The following is a 27,094-nucleotide window of genomic DNA, read 5'->3' as shown; positions in this document are numbered from 1 at the left end:
TGCACTTATTGTTGTTCATTGCATTTGTTTCCCATTTGATTCATACAATTCATATGTCGGCCCCAAGGGCAAAGCTGCCATATGGTTTTCGAATAATTTTAAAGTTTTTCCTTATCTTTTTTCATTAAAAGTGTGGGGTTTAAATATAATTTTTTTTTCTCTGTTGGGTGTGTATTTAAGGATAGTTTGGGAAAATAGTGGAATTTTCTTAAAAAATGTGAAATTTTGAATTAGAAGCTGGAGTGAACTTAAACATTAATGAACAAAGAAAAATGCGGAGTTTAAATAGTAATATCATCCGATTTGATCTTTTTTTCTTTCTTTGAAATTAATCCACCTATACTGTTTTTTATTTTTCCCAGATATAACGGGCGACAAGGATGGCGTAGGACAACGCCCGGCACGCATAGAACTCAGAGGAAGAGAGACTGCACGATTAAAATTGAAATTGATCGTTCAAATTCAACCTTTTCGTCCGGTCATTCGAATATTGAAGCAGAAGAAAAAGAAGAAGAAGAAGAATGGCGTTGAAATTTCTGAACAAGAAGGGATGGCACACAGGGAGCCTTCGGAAACATAGAGAACGTGTGGAAGGCAGAGCAAAAGCACAAGGCCGAGCAGAAGAAGTTGGACGAGCTCCGCAAACAGATCGTTGAAGAGCGCAAGAGTGGTTGGAGCGGTTGAAGTTCTTGTATGATTCGGGATTGGCCATTGGGAGGCCTGTTGGTTCCGATAGTTTCAAAACCCTTGAAGCCTTACCCAAGACCGAAGACGCGCCTTCCTCCTCTGCCGCCTCCAAGGTATTTGTATTTCTGATCTTTAATTTCCCAAATGTGTGCATCAATGATATTGTATAAAATGTAGTGCAACTACAAAGTCATGTTTCTTATGATCTTTTGTGACTACTGATTCTCCAGCAGCAGGCATCAGCATCTGTGCCCGGAGCTCTGTTCGAAGAAAAGCCTCAATCTGCCAATGATGCTTGGAGGAAGCTCCACTTGGATCCTTTGCTTATGACTCGGCAGCGTGAGCAGGAAACCCTTTCTCGTATTAAGAACAATCCTGTCCAGATGGCCATGATTCACAATTCTGTAAGTCTGTATTTTTTTACTTTTCTCTTGCTCACTAATCAAGAATAAATTAGTTATGCCAGACAGCATAGTTAGACATGACTTGATGATTTCGAAGTCTGCCAATTGTATAAAATTCTACCTCTCATAGACATACAAAAAAAAAATTATGTAGATATAAACATATGGTCACCGGCGCCATTTTGGTGTGCTGCATAGGTTGACCTGATTGGGGAATCATGATGTCTGATATGTGGAAGAAAAAGTAGTATGTTGAGAAAATTAAAGAGTTGGATGTGGAAGAAGTGTGTATGAAGGCAGGCTGCGAAGAAGAAAAATGATGTAACTGGCTCAGAGAGGATGTAAGTTTGAAGAAAAAAACAGGGAGAAGAAGAAGAAAGAGTATAGCTAAGACCAGAACTTTTCAGTGTTAACTAAATGCTCCCTCCAGAGAGCATTTCTGGACCGACTATTCACGGGGAGCTGACGCAGAAGTTAAAGGTGTTAATGGAAATAAATTAACTTGATTGTAGTAATGGGGTAGTTTTTATTTAAGTGATGCAGCCGTGGCTTGGTTAGACAAGACTTGTTAGTTACAGAAGCCTATAGCTAGCCTCTTATTCTGAGGAAGATCTTTTTGTCCCTTGGATCATGACCTCGGTAGATCTATAAGTCTTCTCGATTTCTTTTTAACTTGAGTAAATAATTAGAGTTCTTCTAGCAGTAACTTCAAACAGCTGTAGCTTGGTTTCTGTTCTTGTGGCATGGCTTGCACCCATGGTTTACACCACAATAGCATTTTATTACTCAGTTTTTTTGGGTCTTTTGCTGAGTGTATCAGGGTTTTAGTAGATGTCTATGATTAGTGTAAGAGAATGTTTGACGTGTATATGCTGATCAATTTTTTTTCTTCAATAAAAGGTTGAAGCAAAGAAGCCCGCAGAGAAACTGCATGACAAGAAGGAACATCAGAAGAAGAAGCACCATAATGGTGCTTCAAAGCATAGCAAACATTCATCATCCATACAAGCATCAGATTCAGAAAATGATTCAAAGTATGTTAAGCATTCAGATTCGGAAGATGAATCACGTAAAAGAGCACGTCGACGTGAGAACACTGTCAATCATTCAGATTCAGAAGATGAATCAAGTATCGGAGCACATCGAAGTGGGAAGAAGCCTGTTAAGCAAGCATTCAGATTCTGAAGATGAATTCCGTTACAGAACACGGAGAAGTGAGAAGAACCATGTTAAACATTCAGATTTAGAAAATGAATCACATAACAGAGCACGTCGAAGTGGTAAGAATCCGGTTAACCATTCGGACTCCGAAGATGGATCACATTACAGAGCACGGAGAAGTGAGAAGAACCATGTTAAACATTCAGATTTAGAAGATGAATCACTTGACAGAACACGCCGAAGTGGGAAGAATCCTGTTAACCATTCAGATTCCGAAGATGAATTGCGTTACAGAGCACGGAGAAGTGAGAAGAACCATGTTAAGCATTCAGGTTCAGAAGATGTATCACGTAACAGAGCACATCGAAGTGGGAAGAACCCTGTTAAGCATTCAGATTCCGAAGATGAATCCCGTTACAGAGCACAGCGAAGTGAGAAGAACCATGTTAAACATTCAGATTCAGAAGATGAATCACGTAAAAGAGCAGGTCGAAGTGAGAAAAACCTTGTTAAGCATTCATATTCAGATGATGAATCACGTAACAGAGCAGACCGAGGTGATAAGAATCAGTCCATAAAAATTGGAAGAGATGATGGTCAAGGTGATGCCAAGGGAAAACATGACAATTTAGAACTAGGAAAATACCCCATGAAAGGTCGGAATGAATCACACTACAAGCGTCGAAATGTTGCTCCTAAACTTTCAGAAGAAGAAAGAGCTGCTACGCTAAAGGAGATGCGAATAGATGCTGAGTTGCATAAAGAGCAAAGATGGAAGCGATTGAAGAAGGCTGAGGAGAATGATGCACTGGAAGCTACCCAGGCTGTCAAATCCAGTGGTAGGAACTTCTTGGATGCTGTTCAAACAAGTGTTTATGGTGCTGAGAGGGGAGGAAACTCAACAATTGAGGAGAGTATACGTCACCAAACACATTATTTGCAGGGCAGATCTGAAGCAAGTGAACGCAATGCTTTTCGTCGGTAATGCTGTTGTGTTTTGTTGTTTGTCCGGTTCCATTAATCCAGGTGTTCAATACATGAATGTCTGCAAGAACAATTACATGCTTAGAAGATCTGAGTTTGCATCAACACTTAACCTTTCTTTCATCTAATTGGAAATATAATAAACTTGTGTGAAATCTAATAGCTTTTTTTGTATGAACAATTCACATTTTTGTATATTTTTCTATAAGCTCAAACTGATTCAAAAGAAACCAAAATATCCACATTTTAAGCTCAGGCATGCTTGCAACTGCCCAATTTGATGAAATTTCTCAAATATCCACCCTGAAGTAAGGAAACTAGTAAGAGATGAGGAGGTGTAACACTGACCTGAACCTTGCACAGAAAACTAAAAGAAATAGAAATTCCCTTTGAATGTTGATCAGAGCTCTTGAGGTATATCAGTTTCAATGGAGTAACTTAACAATGGCCAACCTTGTGGGACCTTGAGGGACCTTGGTGAATGCATCAACTCCTCCAACCGCATGAGCCACTACTGTCTCATCTTTATCCAAGTACTCCAATGAGTGTCTGCATGGACTGATGCATTCCAAATGAAAACATTTGAATTTTTTTAAGAGCATAATGAATACATAGACCAAAATTGCCAAACCTTGATTTGTTTGCACTTTTTACCACTAGTCGCCTCATGGTGCATAGAACATACTGTCTTGCACTTTTGTTACAAACCACTGCAATGAAGATATCCGGCAAAGTGGATTTCATGAACTCAATAAAAGAATATACTGATTTTATTTTTTTCATAAATAGCACCTTTTGTGGAAAAGTAATCAGAAATAAGGTCACCAAGCATTTATACTTATTCATAAGAATACTGAAAAAAACCATCCACTCACTCCCATATTCAGCAGATAAAAGAAATGCTATCTGATCATATGATCATATGACAGGAATCAAGCTGAGAGAGCACATAATTCAAAAGAAATGTCAAAGATTTAAAAAATAAAAACCTTTAGAGAGAGAACCTATTAAAAATATGACTAGGTAATGCAAGTATGCGTGTGTGTTGTGATTGGCTCGATATTTTAGAGGGATTTGTTTGCTAAATGCCTTTTAATTACTGAAGCACTACCAATTGCAGTAGAGGAAATATATATATATATATATATATATATATTTTTAAACAAAAACAAAAGAAAACCAAGACGACAACAACAAAGAAAGAAACAAATTTTAGAAATCATAAGACGGGGTACTCATTTATAAGAAAGAACCTCAAAGACTTTGCAGAGTATAGTGCTCAAAAGAAATTCGAGAGCAGTATCAACTCATTTAAAAGATGCACAGGGTGTTGAGCTTACTTCTTTCTTCATTGTCATGTCACATTGAAAAAATACTCACCCCATCCACCTTTGACAAAGCTAAAAGGAAAAAGAAACATAATTGCAATTTCATCCCTCTATGAAATTACGTATGAGAACAATTTTTTAATTTTTTTGGAAAGACCATTGAAGGGGCTGGCATGGCATCACCCTTGGGTGGAGCACTGCAATGTCAGCCCAAGCCATGTAGGCACCGCCAACAGTGGCCAGCACCTGCCACCATGGTTCAGCAACAGATGGGCGCATCCCATGAGTGCTATATTGTCTTTGATGTTATGGTAATACCTCTAATTCTAAGCTTTATTAAACAATGACACTAATGAATAAAGATGTCCTGAGATAATCATGTTTTGGTACCTCAACATTCCTTAAACCCATAGTCCCCTCCAGAAGTTCCATTAGCAGCTCATGATTTACTTCCGATGGCTCAGTGGCATCTCCAACTTTTTTTGGGGAGAAAAGGTCTTCCAACTTCGGAATGTATGTCCTAAGTGACAATCTAACGCAGTTTCCCTCAACTGCATCCTCAATCCGTTCTGTGTTGTCAAGCCTACATCAATCAAACAAAAAAACTAGAAGTATAAGAGAATAACCCTATAACAAGCTAAATGAAATACACACACTCACAAAAATAAGGCCGAAGTGGCATAATTACCATTTAAGTGTACATTCTAAATCCTGTGGAGACTTCAAAATTATATTGTTCTTCTCAATCTGATTTTCAAGTTCAAGTAGCTGCAAGTTAAACACAAGATATCTTAAAATGGTAAAAGGGTTATGGAAATTTCTTTAACAAGCTAACTCCTTACATAAGAATCAAGACCCTCAAAATGCCTGTATATATTATTTCAGCCTTAACTAATATAATACCCTAGAAGCAGACAGTATTGTATAATATGATTTTGAATGAAACCTCAAACTTGTCTGCATTCACATTCATCGGATCCAACAGATCTTTCCGACATTTATGGTAACCGCTTATGGGCGCTTTTTGGAGAAGCACCCGTCAAAGTGTTTTTCTAAGAAGCACTCGCATTTTTAACAAAAATTTCAACATTCTTCTAATAAATGTGCTTTGAACAAAAGCGGTTATGAGTATAAGTACTTCTTATAGAAGCAGTCTCAAACGGTATATCATATTTAGTTTAACATAAAGTTTAGTAAATCCAAACTTGAAATACCTATATATTTTGGAATCCGGAATATTCAGAATTTTGAGATACATTTTCATTCCAATCCAATTCTTTTCGGAATTTTCGGACATCGAATTTAATTTAAACCTGCCAAAGTTGAAAATCTTTGGATCAAAATTGGCAGCAATAGGAATTTCCAATCCAACTTGGACCCTACTCATATCAAGGACAAAACGCAATAAACAATCAAAAAGATAACCACACGCATTAGGTAGGACATATATCACACTCAAGCACACAATAAAATTACGTTCTCTGAATTTTCTTATCCATGAATCCAGGAAATCTCTCACTTCTAACAATTTCATTTCATTATACTCAAACATTCCAATTTCAATAAGAGACAAAGACCTTGACTCAAGCGCATGAAAAACTCCAAAGTCTTTCTTCCCCAAACCGTCTTGCAATCAAGAAAAGAAAAGTGATATGAAAGAAGTGGAAAGACTTTTCAAAGTCTGAAACTTAGTGATGAAGACTTGTGAATTTATTGTGAAGACCTTTTTTTTTTTTTTTTTTTTTGGCTCTTACCTTTCAAGAATCTTCCATTCCATTAATTGTGCGCAAAAATAGCTTCCCATAAAGTACAAAAGAACATGAAATCGGTTTTTTTTTTTTTTTGGGTGGGTCAATTTCTTTGTTTTTGAGTGATCATACAACCATGATTATGAGGGGAAAACAAAAGAAGAAATTATTGTCGATATGTACATATATATACTGAAACAGAAGATAATTGTTGTCTAGTTAATTAACTGTGAAGTAAAGACTGGTATAGGGTAGTTCATGAGACATGCTCCATTATTTGTTTCAATGGTCTAGTCTCCGGTGGAGTGATTGACCCGTATGCTTTAATAAAAGTAATTGATAGCTCGTGTCAGGGAAAACGCGTCAATAATTGGATTCAAAGCAAAGATAAAGCCTTTTACATTTTGCTCACTCACAATCAGACTCTTCAAGTAAGACTCATCTTTTTTCTGATGATTGCCAAACACTGAAACAATTATGTTGGCTTCCTTGGCCAACCAACGAGCCTCTTCTTCCTCTGCTTCCTTCACCAATTCATGGAAACACGACGTCTTCCTGAGCTTCAGAGGTTTGGACACTCGCTCCAATTTCACAGGCCATTTGTATAGCGCTTTATGTCAACAAGGCATTAACACCTTCATGGATGATGATGAGCTCAGAAGAGGAGAAGAAATATCAAGCACGCTTCTCACAGCAATTGAAGATTCAAAGATTTCTGTGGTTGTGTTCTCTAAAAACTATGCCTCCTCAAAGTGGTGCTTGGAGGAACTTGTTAAGATTCTTGACTGCAAGAAATCAGAACAACTGGTCATACCAGTTTTTTACAAGGTGAATCCATCAGATGTACGGAATCATAGAGGTAGTTTCGGGGATGCACTGGCTAACGTGGAGTGTAAATATAAAGATAATATGGAGAAGGTCAACAGATGGAGGGAAGCTCTTTCACAAGCAGCAAATTTGTCAGGGTTCACTCTCTTGGACGAGTAAATTTCTAACCCCCTTATATAATGCTTGTTATTTTGTTTTGCTTTAGTTTTAAAACAAACAGTCCTGATCTCTTGGACCCCTGTAGTCCAAGAGATTTATGGTCACCCGCCGTTGGATGTAAATTCAACGGTTGACTTGAATCGGGTAATAATCATTTATGTCATATTGCATTTATATATATCATTTTGAACCATTGGATTAATATCCAACGGTGGGTGACCACAATCTCTTGGACTCCTGTGGTCCAAGAGATCGGGACTGTTAAAACAAAATATAGTTTACTAATTTGGAATATAGGAATACAATTTATCTAATTAGCATAAGGCCAAAGACCAAAATGTAGTACCTAATTTTACAAAAATATCATTAAAAGATATCAAAATTACACACAATGTCACTCATTCTAAGACAAGCATACTATGACACATGTCCATATCTAGCCACCCGCCACTGACCACCACCGCCGGCCACCCGCCGTCACCGCCGGTTGCCGTTTGCCGTTTGCAGGGGACAAACTCCGTTGCCCTTTATTCACCTTTACAAAAAAAAAAAAAAAAAAATTTATGTCATTCTAGGGATTTGAACCTTACCTTGACCCTCAAAGAAGAAAGGCTCACTCCCAAACCACTACACCAAACTTGATTTTTTAATATTATTTAGTTATATAATATTTATTTATATAAACAATCAATGGTTTAAAAAAAAATCATTTCAACACATATTCACACAAGAACAACAAATAAAAAGAAAAACCGCAACAAAAATACAATGTAGATATCAATTATGTTTAAAAAAAAAAACAAAACAAAAATAGCTACAAAAACAAAAATTAATTTTATAGAAGCAAAATTGAGGAACCAAGATGAAAGTACTAAAATGGAAACTGTGATGCAAAAACGGAAACTGCAATGTATAAGCGGAAATTGCAATGCATAAACGAAAACTGCAATACAAAAATGGAACTTGCAATGCTGAGTTTGGGCAAAAATGCTCAGCTCTAGAGTTAAACAAAATAAAACAATATTTTTTTTATTCAAGACGTGTTGGTAAAATACATGTTGGGTAGTTCTACTCTTCTCTTGCCCACCCAATTTCTCATCTAGGTAGCCTCTACTCTTCAAATTGGTGACGTTGAAGGCCAAGGAAAGAGCAAAAATTCAATTGTAATTAAATGAAAACTGCAATGCAATTTTCGAAAGTCCAATTTTGAGTTCCATTGCTCTTGGGTAGTTCGACTCTTCCCTTATCCACCCAATTCCTCATCTGGGTAACCTCTACTATTCAAATTGGTGAGGTTGAAGGCCAAGGAAGGAGTAAAAATTCAATTTTAATTAAATGAAAACTGCAATGCAGTTTCCAAAATTCCAATTTTGAGTTCCCTTGCTCTTGGGTAGTTATACTCTTCTCTTGCCCACCCAATTCCTCATCTGGGTAGCCTCTACTCTTTAAATTGGTGAGGTTGAGGGCTAAGGAAAGAGCAAAAATTCAATTGTAATTACCAAAACTACAATGTATTTTGTGCAAAACTACAATGCAGAACCCGTATAAAATTTTACTGAACTAAAGCTTAAATGGTATTGCAAAATATCATATGACAGTAATGGCATCAACCATATCCAAATCAAGACAAATGCATAATAAGTGAGCTTTATAATAAGAAGTTGCAGCTAAAAAACAGTAATTCAATGGCATCAATTATATACTTACTATGTAAAAAACTGTAATTCAATGAGAAAGCTGGGGCATGAAGGGCACCAACCTGGGCCAATCAATTATAATTACCAACTCATATATACAACTAAAATGGCACCTGTGGGTAGTGTCCAGCAGCATATCCAGCATATCCAGCAAGTTGTGAAAGTAGCCCTTTTACATTAGACTCATCTTTGTTGTCTCTTCCACCGTCCATCTTACTTCAACTTGTAACTAATGCACACATAAAAATCATAATTCAAAAAATCAGTTGGAAAACCAAGAACCAACAAATAGACACAAGCACACTAACAGCCACTAAGCAACCCCACATCACATCATAGTTTGAATGGTGCCCAATATATACAAACTTCACTAGTTTAACAGAGTCCAACCAAGAAAAACACAGAGACTCACTACTACAAAAAGTGAAAAAGACGACCAGAAAACAACGACGGTCTCAGTGAAAACCGTCGTGGTTTTTAAAACGACGACGGTTCTAAAAACACCGTCGTTTAATACCACCTTAGACAACTAAAAAGGGAGATTCAAATGGCTGTTCAAAAACAACGACGTACTTAATTAAACAACCGACGTTTATTTGAAACAGATTTTCGCAGTGTAAAATCAAAGCGAACAAAGAACGGCAGAAGTTATGAATCGACCGACGTAGAAAGTAAAGACGACGATTTCAATAAAAGCCGCCGTTTTTACTTATAAAATAACACGACGAGGTTTTCGTATAAGACGCTGTCTAATTACAAACAAATCCACGGCTGTAAAATACAAAATATCGCCGTATTAAATTAATTTACAACGACGACAAATATAAATATATCGACGTCATTATTGTATAGTTCTACGACGTTCTCTTTAAATCGTACTATAAAATCTAACGTTGTATTTATGCATTTTATACGTCGTACCTTTAATTTAAACCGTCGTCTTAATAAGAATTTTTGTTAACAATTTTTTTCTTTGATTTTCTTATCCTACGTCGGTAGATATACTTAATGACAAGAATTGAAATAACCACGACGGTTTATATAAAAAACCGCCGACATAATCAGATTTTTCTGAGATCCCAAGGGTTACGAAATCTTACCAGATGGAACTCTGTTCCACATCATAATCTTAACAGATGACACAGATTTGAAATCAGAGAGACAATTTTTTGGAAGTTGATGATGTGTGTGCGTTTGTTTATCTACAAATATTATACCTAACGTCGTTGCAAATTTGCAATCAGAGAAACAATTTCCAACGATGGTTATATTATACCTAACGACGTTTAAAACAAAAATCAACGTCCCTAAACAAATATATTACGTCGTCTTAGTCTTACTTAAGACGACGAAAAACGACGACAGTAATACAAAAACAGTCGTTGTTTTTATATTCTTATTTTATTTAAATTCCAGAACATTAATTTCCTTCATTTTAAATTTCCTCCGGAAAAAAAACTCTATTTATAACGCACTGTAATTGAAAAATAAACTGAAAGTTCAAGGGAAAAAAAATTCTATTCATAATTTAAAAATTAAAATCCACGTCGGTTATATTAAATATAACGACGTTAAATGAAATGAGTCCACGTCGAACTAAAAATATTGCGTCGTGTTAGTTAAAAACGACGTAGTTAAATGTCACCGCCGTATTTTTTTTTTGAAATGGTTTTATATGTAAGCAACTTTTCGACTTACACATGCACTGTTTCCAAACCCGATTAAAAATCTCAATCTCCCAGAGAAACCTTTTCGTCTTTTTTCCTTGTCAGAGCATTGTCAGAGTTTCTCATCGTCTTCCTCTCGTCTTCTTCGTCGTCTCTGAATTTAAACATCGATCATCTTCCTCTTGCTTTCATTGCACGCAAAAGGTAAGCTTTCATTTTCACTATTTTGGTTACTGTTTTGCATGCTCATACGTTTTTTGTTTGAAAAATCTTTTTACCTTTTTTCTGGCCAAAATCATTTTACTTCTTTCCAAGTTTGATAAAATATACAGACAAAGAGGGAAAGTTTCCAACTTTGAAGACAACTACCTCAACTAAATAAGACGACGGTAGACCACGACGGTTCGTCAGTTGTTCTAGCGTCGTCTGAAAATTGACAAAGTTGTTTTTAATATAATAGTCTTTTTTTATATGCTTGTTTAATTGCAGGTTTGATTTCTCTGAACAATGGTTTTTGTTTTTCCCTTATTTGATAAAATATAAAGAAAAAAAAACTAGGGTTGGTATCTAATATAGACGAAAAATATCTTATTGTTTTACGTCGTGTGAATGTTAATACCACGACGGTGTATTACTATTGACGTCGTATGAACATAAATACCACGACGTTATATAAATAATAGTTTTACCACGACGGTGTATTACTATTGACGTCGTGTGAACATATTTACCACGACGTTATATAAATAATGGTTTTAAACATTTATTACGTCTGAGATTATTTCATTGCGTCGTCTAAAATCATATCATACGTCGTATTTTTTTAATACCGTCGTTTGTGTTCTTAATGTTTTCCTGAAATATTCTCACTTGCAGTTTTGTCTGTTAAAATGGTTTCTCAACAACAAACTAAGGATTCTGGCTCCAAGAAGCTTGGAGTGGTAGCTCCCCAAGACAAGTCTTCGAAGGAGATGAAGTCTTCGAAGAAGATGAAGTTTGCTTCATCATCTGCTGAGACAGAACCAACCAGCCAGACAACAATCTCTGATGATTCAAAGACTGGTCGAGGTATGAGCACAATGCCTCGTGTTGTGAAGAGAAAGCTTCAGAAACTGAGGCCAATTGTTGAGTACAATAAAAGGGGGAAAGGTGTTGGCCAAGCACATATTGAGATGCAGTCGTATATTGGTGTCTTGGCACACTCCAGGATCCCACTTGTGGACAAGAAATGGTCCCAAATCCCAAAGGATATAAAGGAGCAGATTTGGGAAGCAGTTGACATGGCTTTTGTCGTAGGCCAAGGGGGCAAGACCTCTGTTTTATCTTCTGCTGCCAAAAAATGGAAGGATTTCAAGTCTACACTAACGAGGCATTATATCCTTCCATACACCAATGACAGGGAGAAATTAAGCCAACCCCCTGAAACATATAAATTCATAGAGAAAGCACAATGGGATGCCTTTGTAGCTTCAAGGCTATCCAAAGATTTTCAGTCTGTGCATTCTCAACATTCACAGATTAGGGAGAAACTCGAGTACAATCATCGATTGTCTCGAAAAGGATATGCTGGATTGGAGGATCAATTGGAGGAAACCATGCCTGGGGTAGAAATTGATCGATCTACCTTATGGAAGAGAGCTAGACAGGACAAACATGGTAACATCCCTGATCCAAAGGTGGCAGAGAAGGCAAAATTAATTGTAAGCCTACTCACTCTGTTTTAAATTTTTATTAAACTGTGAATTATTCTTATTACGTCGTATGTTATATTTTTCGTCGTGTGAATGATATTACCACGTCGAAAAGTTTTTAAAAACGTCGTTAACGGTCTAAATAGGAATCACTACTCTGTTTTCTGTTATTATAGCATACGACGTCGGTGGTTCATTCTCGCGTCGTGTGAATGATATTACCACGTCGAAACTTTTGTAAAAACGTCGTTAACGGTCTAAATAGGAATCACTACTCTGTTTTCTTTAATTATAGCATAAGACGTCGGTTGTTTATTCATTTCGTCGTTTTAAATAAATAACCACGTCGGTATAACTACAGTCGTGATAAGTTATAATAACGTCGTTTTATATGTTATTGCGTCGTGTGAAATTATATAATACGTCGTTTGTACATAAATAACCGTCGTGTGTTTTTTTGTTTATCTTTGTTTTAGGATGAATTGCAGAAACAAGTCTCGGAAGGCAAAGTCAGAGTAGATGGCAGCAATGATGTGCTGACCATGGCTTTGGGCCCCGAGCATCCAGGCAGGGTGAGGGGAGTTGGTGCTGGTGTTTCCCCAAGGCAATATTTCAATTTGCCCAAACCACAGAGGGTGAGCTTTGACGACCGTTTGAATGAGAGTTTAAGAGTTCTCCTTCAAGAAGAGACTAAAAAGATGGAGGCTAAGGCAAGGGAAGAGGCCTTAAGGATGGAGGCTAGGACAAAACAATTGGTAGAGGCTGAGAGGGAGCATTTCCTGAGTCAGCTTTCCCAATTAATTCCCAATTTTGATCCAAGCATGCTTAAACCAAGAATTAGCCAAAGCCCCAAAAATCCAATGTCTGACAAAGCTAGCTGCTCTGGAGGTGATGTGAGATCCCTACATTTGGAGGATGATACTGCCAAAATGGGGAAACATCAGCCAGATGAAGAGAAGGAAGAAGAAAAGAGAGATGAAGAGAAGGAAGAAGAAAAAAGATATGAAGAGAAGGAAGAAGAAAAAAGAGATGAAGAGAAGGAAGAAGAAAAGGAGAAAGAAGATGAAGAAAAGCATGACGACAAGGTATGTTAACATAACTTTTTTATTTGTTTTTCAAAATTTCAGACGTCGATATTTTTATTTAATCCGTCGTTTGTTTACAACTTAGACGGCGGAATTTTTTTAAGACGTAATAAAATATTTAAACGACGGTTTTTTCACCGTCGTTTAAATGGTTTCAGACGACTCTTTATTCATAAAACCGTCGTCTTTATTAAATTACCACGACAATTTTTTCACCGTCGTTTAAATACTTTTAAAACGACGTTTTATTCCTTAAACCGTCGTCTTTATTGAATTACCACGTCATTTTTTTTATTTCTTTAAACAGGTTATTGAAGTTGGTGGTTATTCAAAAATGGAGGCGCCATCTTCTTTAAAAACCCTTTGTCGTTTTGTGGAAACGACACTCCTGCCTGAGGATAAGACAGTCCAATTTACAATTGATAAGGAGGTGTTTGGTGGTGAGCGCGATACCTTCCTCCTGCCTGAAGATATTACACAATTTGCAAGCATGGAAGAAATTGGAGCTACTGTATTGGCTGTATATATGAGGTTTGTACTTCTAAAATAATAACTCGTTGGTTTATATATTGCGTCGTCTTAACTAACTAACCACGTCGTCTTAACTAACAACCGTCGTGATAAATATATTATAACGTCCTCATCTATTTCAGTACGTCGTTTGAAATATTATAATACGTCGTTTTTTTTATACATAACCGTCGTGTTTTGTGTGCTGACTTATTTATATTATTTTATTTGTTTAGGTACTTACACGATGTTTTGAAAAAAGCCAATATGTGCAGTATGGTTGGCTTTATCGACCCTGCTACAGTTAGTGCCAACTCTGGCACAATAACTGCAAGATCACGACTGGTAGCAGCTCGACTTCAGAAGACAGACGGTGAACAGATTTTCATGATGCCTTACAATCCAGGGTTAGTCTCCTTAGGATTTTGTTTTTAAGATTTTCAATAAATGACAGCTTATAAACTAACCACGTCGGTGTTTTATTTTATTTAGTCGTTTGAAACTACTAACCACGTCGGTATTTATTTATCGTCGTGATAAATATATAATGTCGTCGTTAGCTACTTTACTTCGTCGTGTGAAATACTATAATACGTCGTTTTTGTAAATAACCGTCGTTTTTATATTAATTTTGTGCAGCCGTCATTGGATTTTGCTGATTGTAAGAGCAAAGAGAGAAACCGTCTATTTTCTGGATCCTCTGCCAGGAAATCGTGTGGTCGATGAAGAGGCCAAAAACATCGTGAACAGTGCTTTAAAAATATATAATACCCACATAGCCCGAGCAGGACGTAAAAATGTAATTTGGAAAACTCTCTCAGGCACACCAAAGCAACCCAGCAATGTCGAATGCGGGTATTATGTAATGCGCTTCATGAGGGACATCATCATGGATCCTTCCTTGGGGTTTGAGAATAAGGTAAGAAGAAATTACCTTCATACATTTCACGTCGTTTTTTGTATTATCAACGACGGTCGTGTAAAATTAACGTCGTTGAATGGATATACTACGTCGGTTATGAAAAATATCGTCGTCTGTGATTGAATTTCTTTTTATTTATAAACCCTAATAGTCATTGTTTATGCAGTATGCCAAGGGAAACCAGGAAGCTTCATACCCCCAAGAAGCCATTGATGAAGTCCGGAATGAATGGGCAGAGTTTGTTTTCCAAATTATTAAACAGGGCAATTATTGAACACTTGATATTTATGTATAATGTACCAATTTTCTCTATAATATGTAATGTAAAAATTTGTTGAGGTTTTCTTAAATTAAAAAAAAACAAACATACAAATTGCTTAACCGACGTGTAATACTTTTCCAACGACCTAATAAAGTCAATAACCGTCGTATTTTGTTGTTGCGTGTTTTAAACAAATACGACGTAAAAAAATAGTTAGACGACGTTCTTTGAACAATTGAGTCGTTAATGGTTTACAATATCTTCAATTTCTTAAGGGTTCAGGGTATAATCGACGACGTTTATGTAACGACTGCGGTTAAGTCGTAAAATATATATTTTACGTCGTATAGTTAAATAGCCGCCATGGTTTCTCATTTTAACGACGTCATTTTAACGACTTAGTAGTCTATTACAATTTACAACGTCTACAATTTATTAACCACGACGTGGTTTCTTGTTGTGGTAAGAATATTTTATTATTTTTATATCAAAATATTCAAAATAAATATAAAATAAATCAGAAAATTAAAAAGTCAACTCCTATGAAGTCATTGATATATTTTCTTCCACATAAACCTTGAAAAAATTCATTTTGAATAATAAAAATTTAAAATGACCATCCAAAACAAAATTGTTTTGATGAGTCATAAAATCACTTCTAGTTTTATGGTTTAGGGTTTAGAGTCTAGGGTTTAGAGATTAGGGTTGTTATTTATTGGGGTTTATTTTTAAAGTATAATTTTTGGGTAGTCTAGGGTATATGTTAGGCTTTAAAACCATAAAACCTTTTATAAACTTAATTTTTTAAATTGTATAATTTAGTTTTATGGGTTTAGGGTATTAATTTTTAACGACGGTGTTTGGGTCGTGGAATACATATTTTACGTCGTACAGTAAAACATACGACATGGTTTACGCTTTAAACGACGTCATTTTAATATGTAAGTCGGTTTATATAATTTACAACGTTTTTAATTTCTTAACACCGACGTGGTTTCTCATTTTAACGACGTCATTTTAACGACTTAGTAGTCTATTACAATTTACAACGTCTACAATTTATTTAACACCGACGTGGTTTGTTGTATGGTAAGAATATTTTATTATTTTTATATCAAAATATTCAAAATAAATATAAAATAAATCAGAAAATTGAAAAGTCAACTCCTATGAAGTCATTGATATATTTTCTTCCACATAAACCTTGAAAAAATTCATTTTGAATAACAAAAATTTAAAATGACCATCCAAAACAAAATTGTTTTGATGAGTCATAAAATCACTTCTATTTTTATGGTTTAGGGTTTAGAGTCTAGGGTTTAGAGATTAGTGTTGTTATTTATTGGGGTTTATTTTTAAAGTATAATTTTTGGGTAGTCTATGTTATATGTTAGGCTTTAAAACCATAAAACCTTTTATAAACTTAATTTTTTAAATTGTATAATTTATTTTTATGGGTTTAGTGTATTAATTTTTAACGACGGTGGTTGGGTCGTGGAATACATATTTTACGTCGTACAGTAAAACATACGACATGGTTTACGCTTTAAACGACGTTATTTTAATATGTAAGTCGGTTTATATAATTTACAACGTCTTTAATTTCTTAACACCGACGTGATTTTTCAGTCGTCGTTATATAAAAAATTCAAAATTAATTTAAAATTAATCCGAAAAATGAACGGCCTTACGTTCTTAATCCGAAAAATGAAGTTTCCGTCGTGGAATATTAAATTTACGTCGGTACTTGTAGAACTTTCGCCTTGGTTTTTCTTTCGACGTTTTATAACGCGCGCGCTCTAAAAATTTTCGCGCGACCTAAATTTTTTTAGATTTGGCTCTTAGTCTTATACTTCGATCCCTGAAACCTAAAATTTCAGATTTCACGCGACATAACATTTCGCTCTCTCACTTCTGCTCTAATTAAAAGTTGCACTCTCCAGGCTCGTCGAATCTGTGAGCTCGTCCAACCTGTAAGTACAAACCCTATCTTCCCCTTGTAAATTCATTGAATGATATTAGGTTGTTTTGTTAAAGGGTTTTAGGTATATGCTTTGCGATCTGTTAATAATGTGCTTATAGGTATGGGTTCATGGATTTTCTGTTTAATGGGTTCATGACAAGATCAAATAAAGGTGTACTTTTGCTGGAAATCAACACAAAAAGACACATCACCAACTTCCAAATGATTTCCAGCAAAAGGACACCTTTATTTGATCTTGTCATTTTCCGCTCTGGAGAAGGTGCAAAGTGCACCAATGCTTATAGGTATGGGTTCATGGATTTTCTGTTTAATGGGTTCATGGATTACATTATCTGTTATGTTGAATTGGGAATGGATTTAATTTTGTCGTATCTTTTAATCACCCTATGTTATGTTGAATTGGGAATGGATTTATTGTTTTCATGCTTGGTTTCATGTATATGTTGGTTTCTTGCTTGGTTTCATATATATGTTGTGTTCTTAATGGGTTTTGTGTTCTTGTAAATAAACTGAGACACGACGAATTTTAAGGCGTACGACGACGATTACACGACGGTGTTTTTAAACTACCGTCGTTGTATTACTTATACACGACGGTTTTTTCATAAACCGTCGTTTGTATTACTTATAATAGACGACGTCTGTTGAAAATCCGTCGTCTATATATGCCAAATACGTCTGTTTTTTATTAAAACCCGTCGTCTCTGTTGTTTATTACTTGCGATTAGATCATTGTATAATCTGCTATAGTGATGGTCATTGCCTGTATTTTCACTTTATTATAGATAATAGGTTATAGTGTCGGAGATGGATAAGTCATGGATGCACTCGGATAGAAGATCGAAGGCATATGAGTTTGGGGTGGAAGCATTTTTGAACTTTGCTGTAGAAAATCTTCTAACTACAACACATATCCGTTGTCCATGTGTTAAATGTGTTAATTTGAAGTTGTTTGGGGTTGGAATTATAAGGGATCACTTATACTTTAATGGAATTGACCAAAGCTATAAGAATTGGACATTTCACGGAGAACCTTGGGAAGCAACTACTAATGCTAGCAGAAATGTTGAAGAAGATGATGGCCATAGTAGGTACAGTTTTGTGTCTGAAGAAATTGATATGGATGATAATGATTTTGGTGATTTTGGTTCGGATCCGTATGAGTTTGCCAATGTGATTGGGGATGGAGATCAACCAGTGTACCCTGGTTGTAGAAAGTACACGAAGTTATCGGCATTAGTGAAGTTGTATAATTTGAAGGCAAAACATGGGATGAGTGATGTCTGTTTTACAGAATTATTGATACTTCAAGGCGATTTGCTTCCAGAAGGAAATACAATACCAACCTCCATGTATGAGGCTAAAAAGACTTTGTGTGCATTGGGGCTGAGTTATGAGAAAATGCACGCATGCCCCAATGATTGCATCTTGTATAGGAAGGAGTATGAGGATTCAACTAATTGTCCTACTTGTGGTATCTCAAGGTGGAAGGAAGGCAAAGATGCAATCTTGAAAGAGGGTGTGCCAGCGAAGGTGGTGTGGTATTTTCCCCCAATTCCAAGGTTTAAAAGGATGTTTCAATCACATGAGACAGCTAAGAGTTTGACTTGGTGGCATGTTGCTAGAAAATCAATTGACGGTCAGATGTCTCATCCGGCGGATTCCCCGTCTTGGAAACTTCTTGATGATAAATGGCCTGAGTTTGGTAATGAGCCGAGAAACTTGAGATTGGCTCTTTCATCTGATGGATTCAATCCCCACAGTTCTCTAAGTAGCAGATATAGTTGTTGGCCGGTTATCTTAGTTACATATAATCTCCCTCCATGGCTGTGCATGAAACGAAAGTTCATGATGTTAACCTTATTGATTTCCGGTCCTAAACAACCCGGAAATGATATAGACGTCTACTTGGAGCCTTTGATTGATGATTTAAAATCCTTGTGGGTTGGGATTAGAGGAGTGTATGATGCACATAATGGAGAATACTTTACACTCAGAGCTGCATTAATGTGGACAATTAATGATTTCCCCGCCTATGGAAACTTATCTGGTTGTGTTGTTAAAGGATATAAAGCTTGTCCAATATGCGGCGATGATACACCTAGTCACAGGTTGAAAAATGGCCACAAAATTTGTTACATTGGGCATAGAAAATGGTTACCAATCAATCATCCATATAGGAGGCAACGTGCAGCTTTTAATGGGAAACCTGAATATGGCATACCTCCAGAGCCATTAACCGGAGAAGAAGTGCTGCATATGGTTGAAAATGGTGACAGAGTTTGTTGGAAGAAGAAATCAATATTCTTTGATCTCGAGTATTGGAAATACCTTCCTGTGAGGCATGCCCTAGATGTTATGCACATTGAGAAGAATGTTTGCGATAGTATCATTGGTACATTGCTGGAGATCCCTGGAAAAAATAAAGATGGGATTGCTGCTCGATTAGATTTATTGAACATGGGGGTCAAAACTGATTTGCAACCCGAGTATGGAGAAAGACGTACTCGTTTGCCTCCTGGGCCTTGGAATTTGTCAAGAGCAGAGAAGAGAGAGGTTTGCAATTCTTTCTATGGTATGAAGGTCCCTGAAGGTTATTCTTCAAATATTAAAAATCTTGTATCTGTACAAGATTCAAGACTTCTTGGCCTTAAATCACATGATTGTCATACCTTAATGCAACAATTGCTCCCTGTGGCAATTCGTTCTGTTTTGGAGAAGCCTGCAAGGTATGCAATAACTCGTTTGTGCTTCTTCTTCAATGCTATATGTGCAAAGACTGTTGATGTTTCCAAGCTAGATAAGTTGGAAGAAGATGTAGTAGTTACTCTGTGTTTGCTTGAGAAGTACTTTCCCCCTTCATTCTTTGATATCATGGTTCATCTAGTAGTACATCTTGTCAGAGAAGTTCGTCTATGTGGGCCAGTATATTTTAGGTGGATGTATCCGTTTGAAAGATATATGAAAGTGCTGAAGGGGTATGTTCAGAATCGTACTCGTCCCGAAGGTTGCATTGCTGAGCGGTATATAGCTGAAGAAGCGGTAGAGTTTTGTACTCAGCATTTATCTGATGTTAGTACAGTTGGAGTGCCTTCAAGCCAAAAGATGGGAGTTTCAAAGCCATTATCAGGTTGCACAGTGAGCGTAGTTGATCAGGACCTGTTGAATCAAGCACATCTATATGTCTTGGAGAATACGGAGGAAGTCCTACCTTATATCGAGTACGTATGAGTTTTATTCTTTAAGTTTCCATTTAAAATTATTTCTTATGTTTATCTTATATATTTGGGACCGTAATGCTTGAATTTTTCGTGTCATGTAGGCAACATATGATCCACATCAAGACTGCTTATCCAAAATTTAGAAAGAGAACAAAGTGGCTGCAGGATAAGCACAATAGCACTTTCATTCAATGGCTACGCTTCAAGGTATATGTTGTTGAATAACGTATTTCTCTTTTAATTTTCTTCTTATTTATATGTTAGGATGAATTAAGATATGATTAATTTGCAGGTTCAAAGTGAACTTGAGGAAGACAATCATGGCGTATCAGAAAATTTAAGGTGGCTAGCAGCTGGTCCAAACATGTCAGTGCCATTATATAGGAGCTATCTTATTAAAGGTATTAAATTCAATATCAAGGCACAAGATGATGTGCGGACAACTCAAAATAGTGGAGTTTATTTACTTGCACATACCATGCAAGTTGCTAGTGCCAAGGATAAAAACCCAATTCTCTCAAATATGGGTTTCTATGGTGTCATTCAAGAAATTTGGGACCTTGACTACCAAAAGTTTACAATCCCAGTCTTTAGGTGTGATTGGATAGATAGTTCTGGTCTTGTAGTCGACGAACTTGGATTTACCCTTGTAGATTTGAGTAAAATTGGACATAGGAATGACCAATTTGTTTTGGCTTCTCAAGTCAAACAAATATTTTTTGTTGACGACCCGATGCATCGTGGTTGGTCGGTAGTGTTATCAATGCCTAGTAGAGAATATAATGATGTTATTGGTGATGAAGTATTAGGTGATGTGATAATTGAGTGTGAGCCATTTACTAGAGGGATGCCAAATGTTGACACATTTGATGAACTGGTAGGTGAGTTAGGCGGTCAAAATATTCGAGATGGGTGTGAAGATATATGGATTGAATGATGCTTATGTAATTGGCAGTGTATGACATTAATTTTGTAATATATTGTAATGTGATTTCTTCACTTTCTACGTTCAAATAAAACACGACGTTATTGTGAATCAGTTATTCAGCATATTTACCGACGTCTTAAAGCAACGTAACAATGAAGAACCACGACGCTATTGTGAAGCAATTATTCAGGATATCACGTCGGTGAAGGATAAAGAACCGCCATGTAATTCAAAATAACACGACTCCAATCCCATAATACCGACGTCTAAAAAACGAGATATGTAATCTGAACGTTAAAAAATACGACGTCATCATACATTTTCCACGTCGCAAGTTCTTTTATAAACGAAGAGGAACGAAATTAATTCCGACGGAAATTCATTATAACCGCCGTCTAATAACAATTAAACGACGTTATTTGTAATACGGCTCCCATCATAATCTACGCCGTCTATATGTTCTGTAATACCGCTCTCATTTATTTGGAACCGACGTTGTTTAGACGTTCAACGTCGTCTATATTATTAAGTGCGTCGTGAGTAATGAATACATATAAATACAACGTCGACTATATAAATGTATACGTCGTAAATAATGACACTGACAACTATTTCCACGTCATCTTTTTTAGAAAAATCGAAGTGGAAAATTTATTTCACGACGGTTTTTTGTAAATAAGAGACGTTGTAGATTTCAATAACGTCGTCTTCTCATGTATTTAAGGACGTCATATTTTTTCTTGTCGTGTAAATTGTATTTAACGGCGTAGTATTTTAGTTGTCGTCGTTGTATGTATATCTTGCGGCCTTGTTCTTTTAATATGTGTCATATTTTTCTTTTTTAACGACGGTGATTTTTTTGAGTTGGTCGTCTATTCTCATCCTCGACTATTTTCTAGAACTTTAGCAGACTAAACACGTCTGTTTTTATTGTTTTCCGACGTTGTTGTATTTAACAACGTCTAATATTTATCGTCGTTGTTTGTTTCTGAAAATAGGACGTATAAATTTTTTAATACGACTCTCATATATTTGTAACTGACGTTGTTTAGTTTTTCAACCTCTACTATAGAAACACATACGTCGTAAATAATGACACTGACAACTATTTCCACGTCATCTTTTATCGAAAAATCGAAGTGGAAAATTAATTGTACGACGGTTGTGTTTATATGTGCGACGTAGTAGGTATCAATAACGTCGTCTTCTAATGTATTTAAAGACGTCATATTTTTTATTGTCGTGAAAATTATATTTAACGTCGGCGTATTTTTATTGCCGTCGTTGTATGTCTATCTTGCGGCCTTGTTCTCTTAATATGTGTCATATTTTCCCTTTTTAACGACGGTCTTTTTAGAGAATTGGTCGTCTATTATCATCCTCGATTGCTTTTTTTAGATCTTTTTGCAGTACAAAGACGTCGTTTTGTATTTTTTGATGACGTTGTATAGTTTAACAACGACGGTTATTTAGCGTCGTGGTTTATGAGGGAAAAGATGACGGTGGATTCCACGACCATTGAAAAACCAAATACACGACGGTGATTTACCGTCGTCTTTTTGCTTTTTTGTAGTAGTGACTATGTTTCAGAGAAGATTCACAAAATTAGCCCAAGATATGACCTAAAGATTCCTAAATTTGGGCAACCATGATCTTTAACTTTTTAAACAGAAATCCTGTTATCATAATAGTTTCTACTTCGTATATTATATAGTTAATAGCATGAACTATTTGGCAAAACTTCAAATCCAAAGAGAGCATCATCATCTTGGCAAAAAGCTACAGATGCTAAAATAAAGTAAAATTTTCAAGCTGCAGGTTTTTACACAGACAAGTTTATTTCTCACATATTATGGTTTAAATTCTGAAGATTTCACTATTTTTGAAATTAAAAACATGGGTTTAAAGGCTCCACTAAAGAACCCTATCTATTATCATCTAAATAATGCCACCAGGTTTTCAGTTGAAGAGAAGCTATCACTCTAATACATTCATAAACGAACTCAAAACACAAAAAAGTAGCCACAGTTCAGATCTCAAAACAATACCGCCGAAATTGAACAAAAAATGTCAAGAAAAGTCCATTTTCAAGTAATTCAATCGCATAACATCAAAACCAGACCACAGCAGATTAAAAAACAACACAATAATTAACATAGGTTCTGAATTACCATATAGGAAATGCATATCTATTAGGCTGAGTCACCGAAATCACAGGAAGAGCCTTTGAGCTTTGTGAATCCGCCGACGTCGATCCTCTGATTGCTTCTCGAGGGATAGAAAAATGCCTTCTCCGCCAGCAATCTTGACACAGGACGAGCCATTGTCGTCATCGATTGCTTCTCCGCCAAAAAACGAAAGAAGACGCCTTCTCCGTTGTCGATCCTCCTATTGATTCTCCACTAGAAAACACCTTCCTCTGGCATTTTGCAGTGACCTTCTTAGCCATGGTCGTTGTTGGTATGAGTATGGTCATTAAAATCGTTGGTGGTGGTTGCAACCTCGTGTTCTCCGTTTAGGATTGAAACAAAGCTAGAGTGTGATCTGGCTCCTATATAAAATACAAAGGGTAAAAACGTCATTTCAAATACAAATTAAACAAACCTAAAGAGCACCTGATTAGGCCCATTGGTTTTTAACAAAATAAAAGTTATAACTCATCCACCACCATATCCAAAACAAAAATAGGTAATGTATCATATGCTAATTACTAAAAAATTTTGTTCTTACTTACTAGCCTCTCTACACGCGCTTCCGCGCATGCGAGAGGTTTTTTTTAAAAAAAATTTAAATTTATTTTAGAATTAAAAAAGATAATGGATATTTGTGTTCCATAAAAATAGGATCCATTATTTGAATTTTCTTTTATTTTTAATTTTTTTAATGAGAAAAATTGTGAATTTATCATATTATCCTCATTTAATTAATAATTTCAATTCTTAATGTTTGCATTAACCAAGGGTATTTTCTGGTATTTTGAATGTTTCACCATTCTCTGCCTTTTGCTTTATATATATAGATTATTAATAAATAAATTTTCTCCGTTTCAAAAATTATACTACTAAGTAGTAGAAAAATATAAGACTAGTTTTGATTCCAATTCTTGACAAACTTTAATTGGAATCAGTTTTATAAGAGTTAATTTATTCATTGTTGCTCAAAATTCTCTTCCTTTTATGTGTATAATGTTCCTTGCCCTTTTCTTATTTTTTTAATTTTATATAGAAATGCTATGTCACTAAATGCTTCACATTCCTTTCAATTGGCAGGAATCAATCTGAATATAAATTTATCCAAAACATCATTGAAGAGATTTCAAAACACGTATTAAACAGTGCGTGTTTGGAAGTGGCTGAGCATCCAGTTGGAATGCAAGCTCAAGTACAAGGTATGAATAAGCTATTAGATTTGGGGGGAAATGATGTTCGCATGGTAGGGGTATGGGGAACTGGTGGAATTGGTAAGACAACAATTGCTAAAGCTGTTTATAATTCAATTGCCCACAAATTTGAAGGTTGTTGTTTTCTGGCAAACGTTAGAGAATGTTCAACGTCGCATGGAGGCTTAGCCAAACTGCAAAAGACTCTTCTTTTTGAGATTCTAAGGGGGAAAAAATTGAAGGTGACCAATGTTGATAAAGGAGTCACCTTGATAAAGGAATGGTTGAGGCGTAGAAAGGTTCTCTTGGTTCTTGACGACGTGGATGACATGGAACAGTTACACAAGTTAGTTGGGGCATGTGATTGGTTTGGTGTAGGCAGTAGAATTATTATAACAACAAGGGATAAGCAACTGTTAACTGCTCATGATGTTAATTTAATACACGAGGTCAAGATTTTACATGATCCTGAAGCTCTTGAGCTCTTGAGTTGGTATGCCTTCAAAAGAAGTGAGCCTCCTTTGGGTGATTATGTAAAACTTGCAGAACGTGCAATGCGCTATGCTCAAGGCCTTCCTTTGGCTTTGAAAGTTCTAGGTTCTCATCTATATGGTGGAAGTATACATAAATGGCAAGCTGCATTGGATGGTTTCCAAGGCACAGAAATTCAAGAAGTTCTCAAAATAAGTTACAATGCCTTGGATGATAGAGTGAAGAAGGTTTTCCTTGACATCACATGTTTCTTTAAGGGTACAAGTAGAAACTATGTGACAGAAGCTTGTGAGCTAAACACTAGATATGGCATTGATGTACTCATAGAAAAGGCCCTCATAAGTGTTGAAGGAAGTTATATTCAGATGCATGACTTACTAGAAAAGATGGGTAAGGACATAATCGAGCAGGAGTCGCCCACTGAACCCGGAGAACGTAGCAGATTGTGGTTTCATGAAGATGTCGAGCATGTTCTGACTAATAACACAGTAAGTAAATAAAATTTTATATGTGAGTGTAATATTTTATTTAATTCAATAACTAACACATGTTGTGTGTTAAGTATAATATATATTTTTATTATAAATACCTTGTAACACTTAGTACATTTTTCTTTTTTCTATTATAGGGAACAAATAAGATCACAGGCATCGTGTTAAATTTCCCCAAACAAGATAATGAGATATTCTTGGATGTTGGCACAAGCTTCTCGAAGATGAAAAATCTTAAAATTCTCATAAACTACAACGTATGCCTTTCTGGAGACGCTAGTTCTATCCCAAACAATTTGAGAGTACTTGATTGGCATGGATGTCCGTTCCAATCTTTTCCAGCCAACTTTCGTCCAAAGGCACTATTTGTGCTCAATCTACCTTACAGCCGCATCAAACAACTAGGGGAGGGGTTGAAGGTACTTTAAACTATCTCGCATCCCTTGTTATTTTTTAAGAGGTCTCGTTTATTAACTGATGTATGTTGTAAATTTCTTTAATGCTATCCATTTGATTTTTGTTATTTTTAATTTCACAGGTTTTGAGAAAGTTGACATCTCTGAATTTCGAGGAATCTCAATTCCTAATTGAAATCCCCGACCTATCTAGCAGCCCAAACTTAAGGTACTTGCAGGCGAGTGGTTGTACAAGTTTAGTCGAGGTTCATCCGTCTGTTGGATATCTTGATAAACTTGTAGTATTGGATTTTAGATACTGCCGTGAACTTACGAAATTTCCAAATAAAGTTAGGTTGAAATCTCTGAATTTTTTTGGTCTTTACGGTTGCATAAAGTTGGAGAGTTTCCCAGAACTTGTAGACAAAATGAAATCCTTAAATGAATTGTTCCTTGGGAGAACTGCTATAAAAGAGTTGCCTGCATCAATTGGACATCTCATTGGGCTGGAAAAATTGGACATCTCATCTGTAAGTGTTATAGAAAAGTTTATGGCACCAGCTAGACATCTCATTTGGCTGAAAGAATTGGGCTTATTTGGAAGTGCTATAAAAGAGTTGCCTTCATCAATTGGAAATCTCACTACCCTGAAACAATTATGGTTAGGTGGAACTGCTATACAGGAGTTGCCTTCATCAATTGGAAATCTCACTACCCTGAAACAATTATGGTTAGGTGGAACTGCTATACAAGAGTTGCCTTCATCAATTGGAAATCTCACTGCGCTTGAAATATTATATTTAAAAGGATGTGAAAACCTTGCAAATCTGCCACAAAGTATTTATGGGTTGCAAAGTCTCGAGTCTATTTTTCTCGATCTATGCCCAAAACTTGTCACACTTCCAAATAACTTGATCTCTGAAGTTTTATCAAGTGCAGAATCACTTCCTTTGGAGGTTCGAACCAAATCATACAATTCATTCAAGAGCTGCTCGTTGTATTTGTATTTTGAAGAGTGCAATGTATCAGACATTGATTCCTTGGAGAATTTTTGTTGCTGGTCCCACATAA

General features: G+C 36.0%; 3 protein-coding genes and 2 long non-coding RNA genes across 6 annotated transcripts in view; 3 read left to right on the top strand and 2 right to left on the bottom strand.

Moving 5' to 3' along the window:
* The window catches only part of LOC109946424, a 2,872-nt gene extending 1,559 nt beyond the window's left edge, over positions 1–1,313 (top strand). Inside the window, exons 3-5 of the mRNA XM_020554050.1 lie at positions 687–800; positions 918–1,091; positions 1,290–1,313. Coding sequence (XP_020409639.1) covers positions 687–800; positions 918–1,091; positions 1,290–1,313 — 312 coding nt within the window. The remainder of the gene's footprint in view (positions 1–686; positions 801–917; positions 1,092–1,289) is intronic.
* On the top strand, positions 394–3,352 carry LOC18790870 (protein IWS1 homolog A). The gene is made up of 3 exons (XM_020555607.1): positions 394–800; positions 918–1,091; positions 1,992–3,352. The coding sequence occupies exon 3, from the start codon at positions 2,023–2,025 to the stop codon at positions 3,235–3,237; it is 1,215 nt and encodes a 404-aa protein (XP_020411196.1). The 5' UTR covers positions 394–800; positions 918–1,091; positions 1,992–2,022; the 3' UTR covers positions 3,238–3,352.
* On the top strand, positions 1,102–27,094 carry LOC18789764 (TMV resistance protein N). Its single transcript, XM_020554047.1, has 7 exons — positions 1,102–1,950; positions 6,842–7,295; positions 24,536–25,625; positions 25,766–26,047; positions 26,167–26,252; positions 26,340–26,979; positions 27,038–27,094. Exons 1-7 carry the CDS (start codon positions 1,923–1,925, stop codon positions 27,092–27,094), a joined length of 2,637 nt encoding a protein of 878 aa, XP_020409636.1. The 5' UTR covers positions 1,102–1,922.
* On the bottom strand, positions 3,274–4,026 carry LOC18793058. Its single transcript, XR_002269870.1, has 2 exons — positions 3,868–4,026; positions 3,274–3,785 (listed from the first exon to the last, which is right to left on the bottom strand). It is a non-coding gene; the product is annotated as an uncharacterized LOC18793058 (long non-coding RNA).
* Positions 7,516–23,798, bottom strand: LOC109946789. 2 transcript variants are annotated; one of them, XR_002269868.1, is made up of 3 exons: positions 23,438–23,798; positions 9,110–9,225; positions 7,516–7,834 (listed from the first exon to the last, which is right to left on the bottom strand). It is a non-coding gene; the product is annotated as an uncharacterized LOC109946789 (long non-coding RNA). The 2 variants fall into 2 exon arrangements; XR_002269869.1 differs by lacking the exon at positions 7,516–7,834 and having other exon boundaries at positions 9,107–9,225.

Source organism: Prunus persica, chromosome G1, assembly GCF_000346465.2.
Source record: "Prunus persica cultivar Lovell chromosome G1, Prunus_persica_NCBIv2, whole genome shotgun sequence".
Classification (NCBI taxonomy): domain Eukaryota; kingdom Viridiplantae; phylum Streptophyta; class Magnoliopsida; order Rosales; family Rosaceae; genus Prunus; species Prunus persica.
The sequence above is the reverse complement of the archived record's forward strand: the minus strand, read 5'-3'. Positions and strand labels throughout refer to the sequence as shown.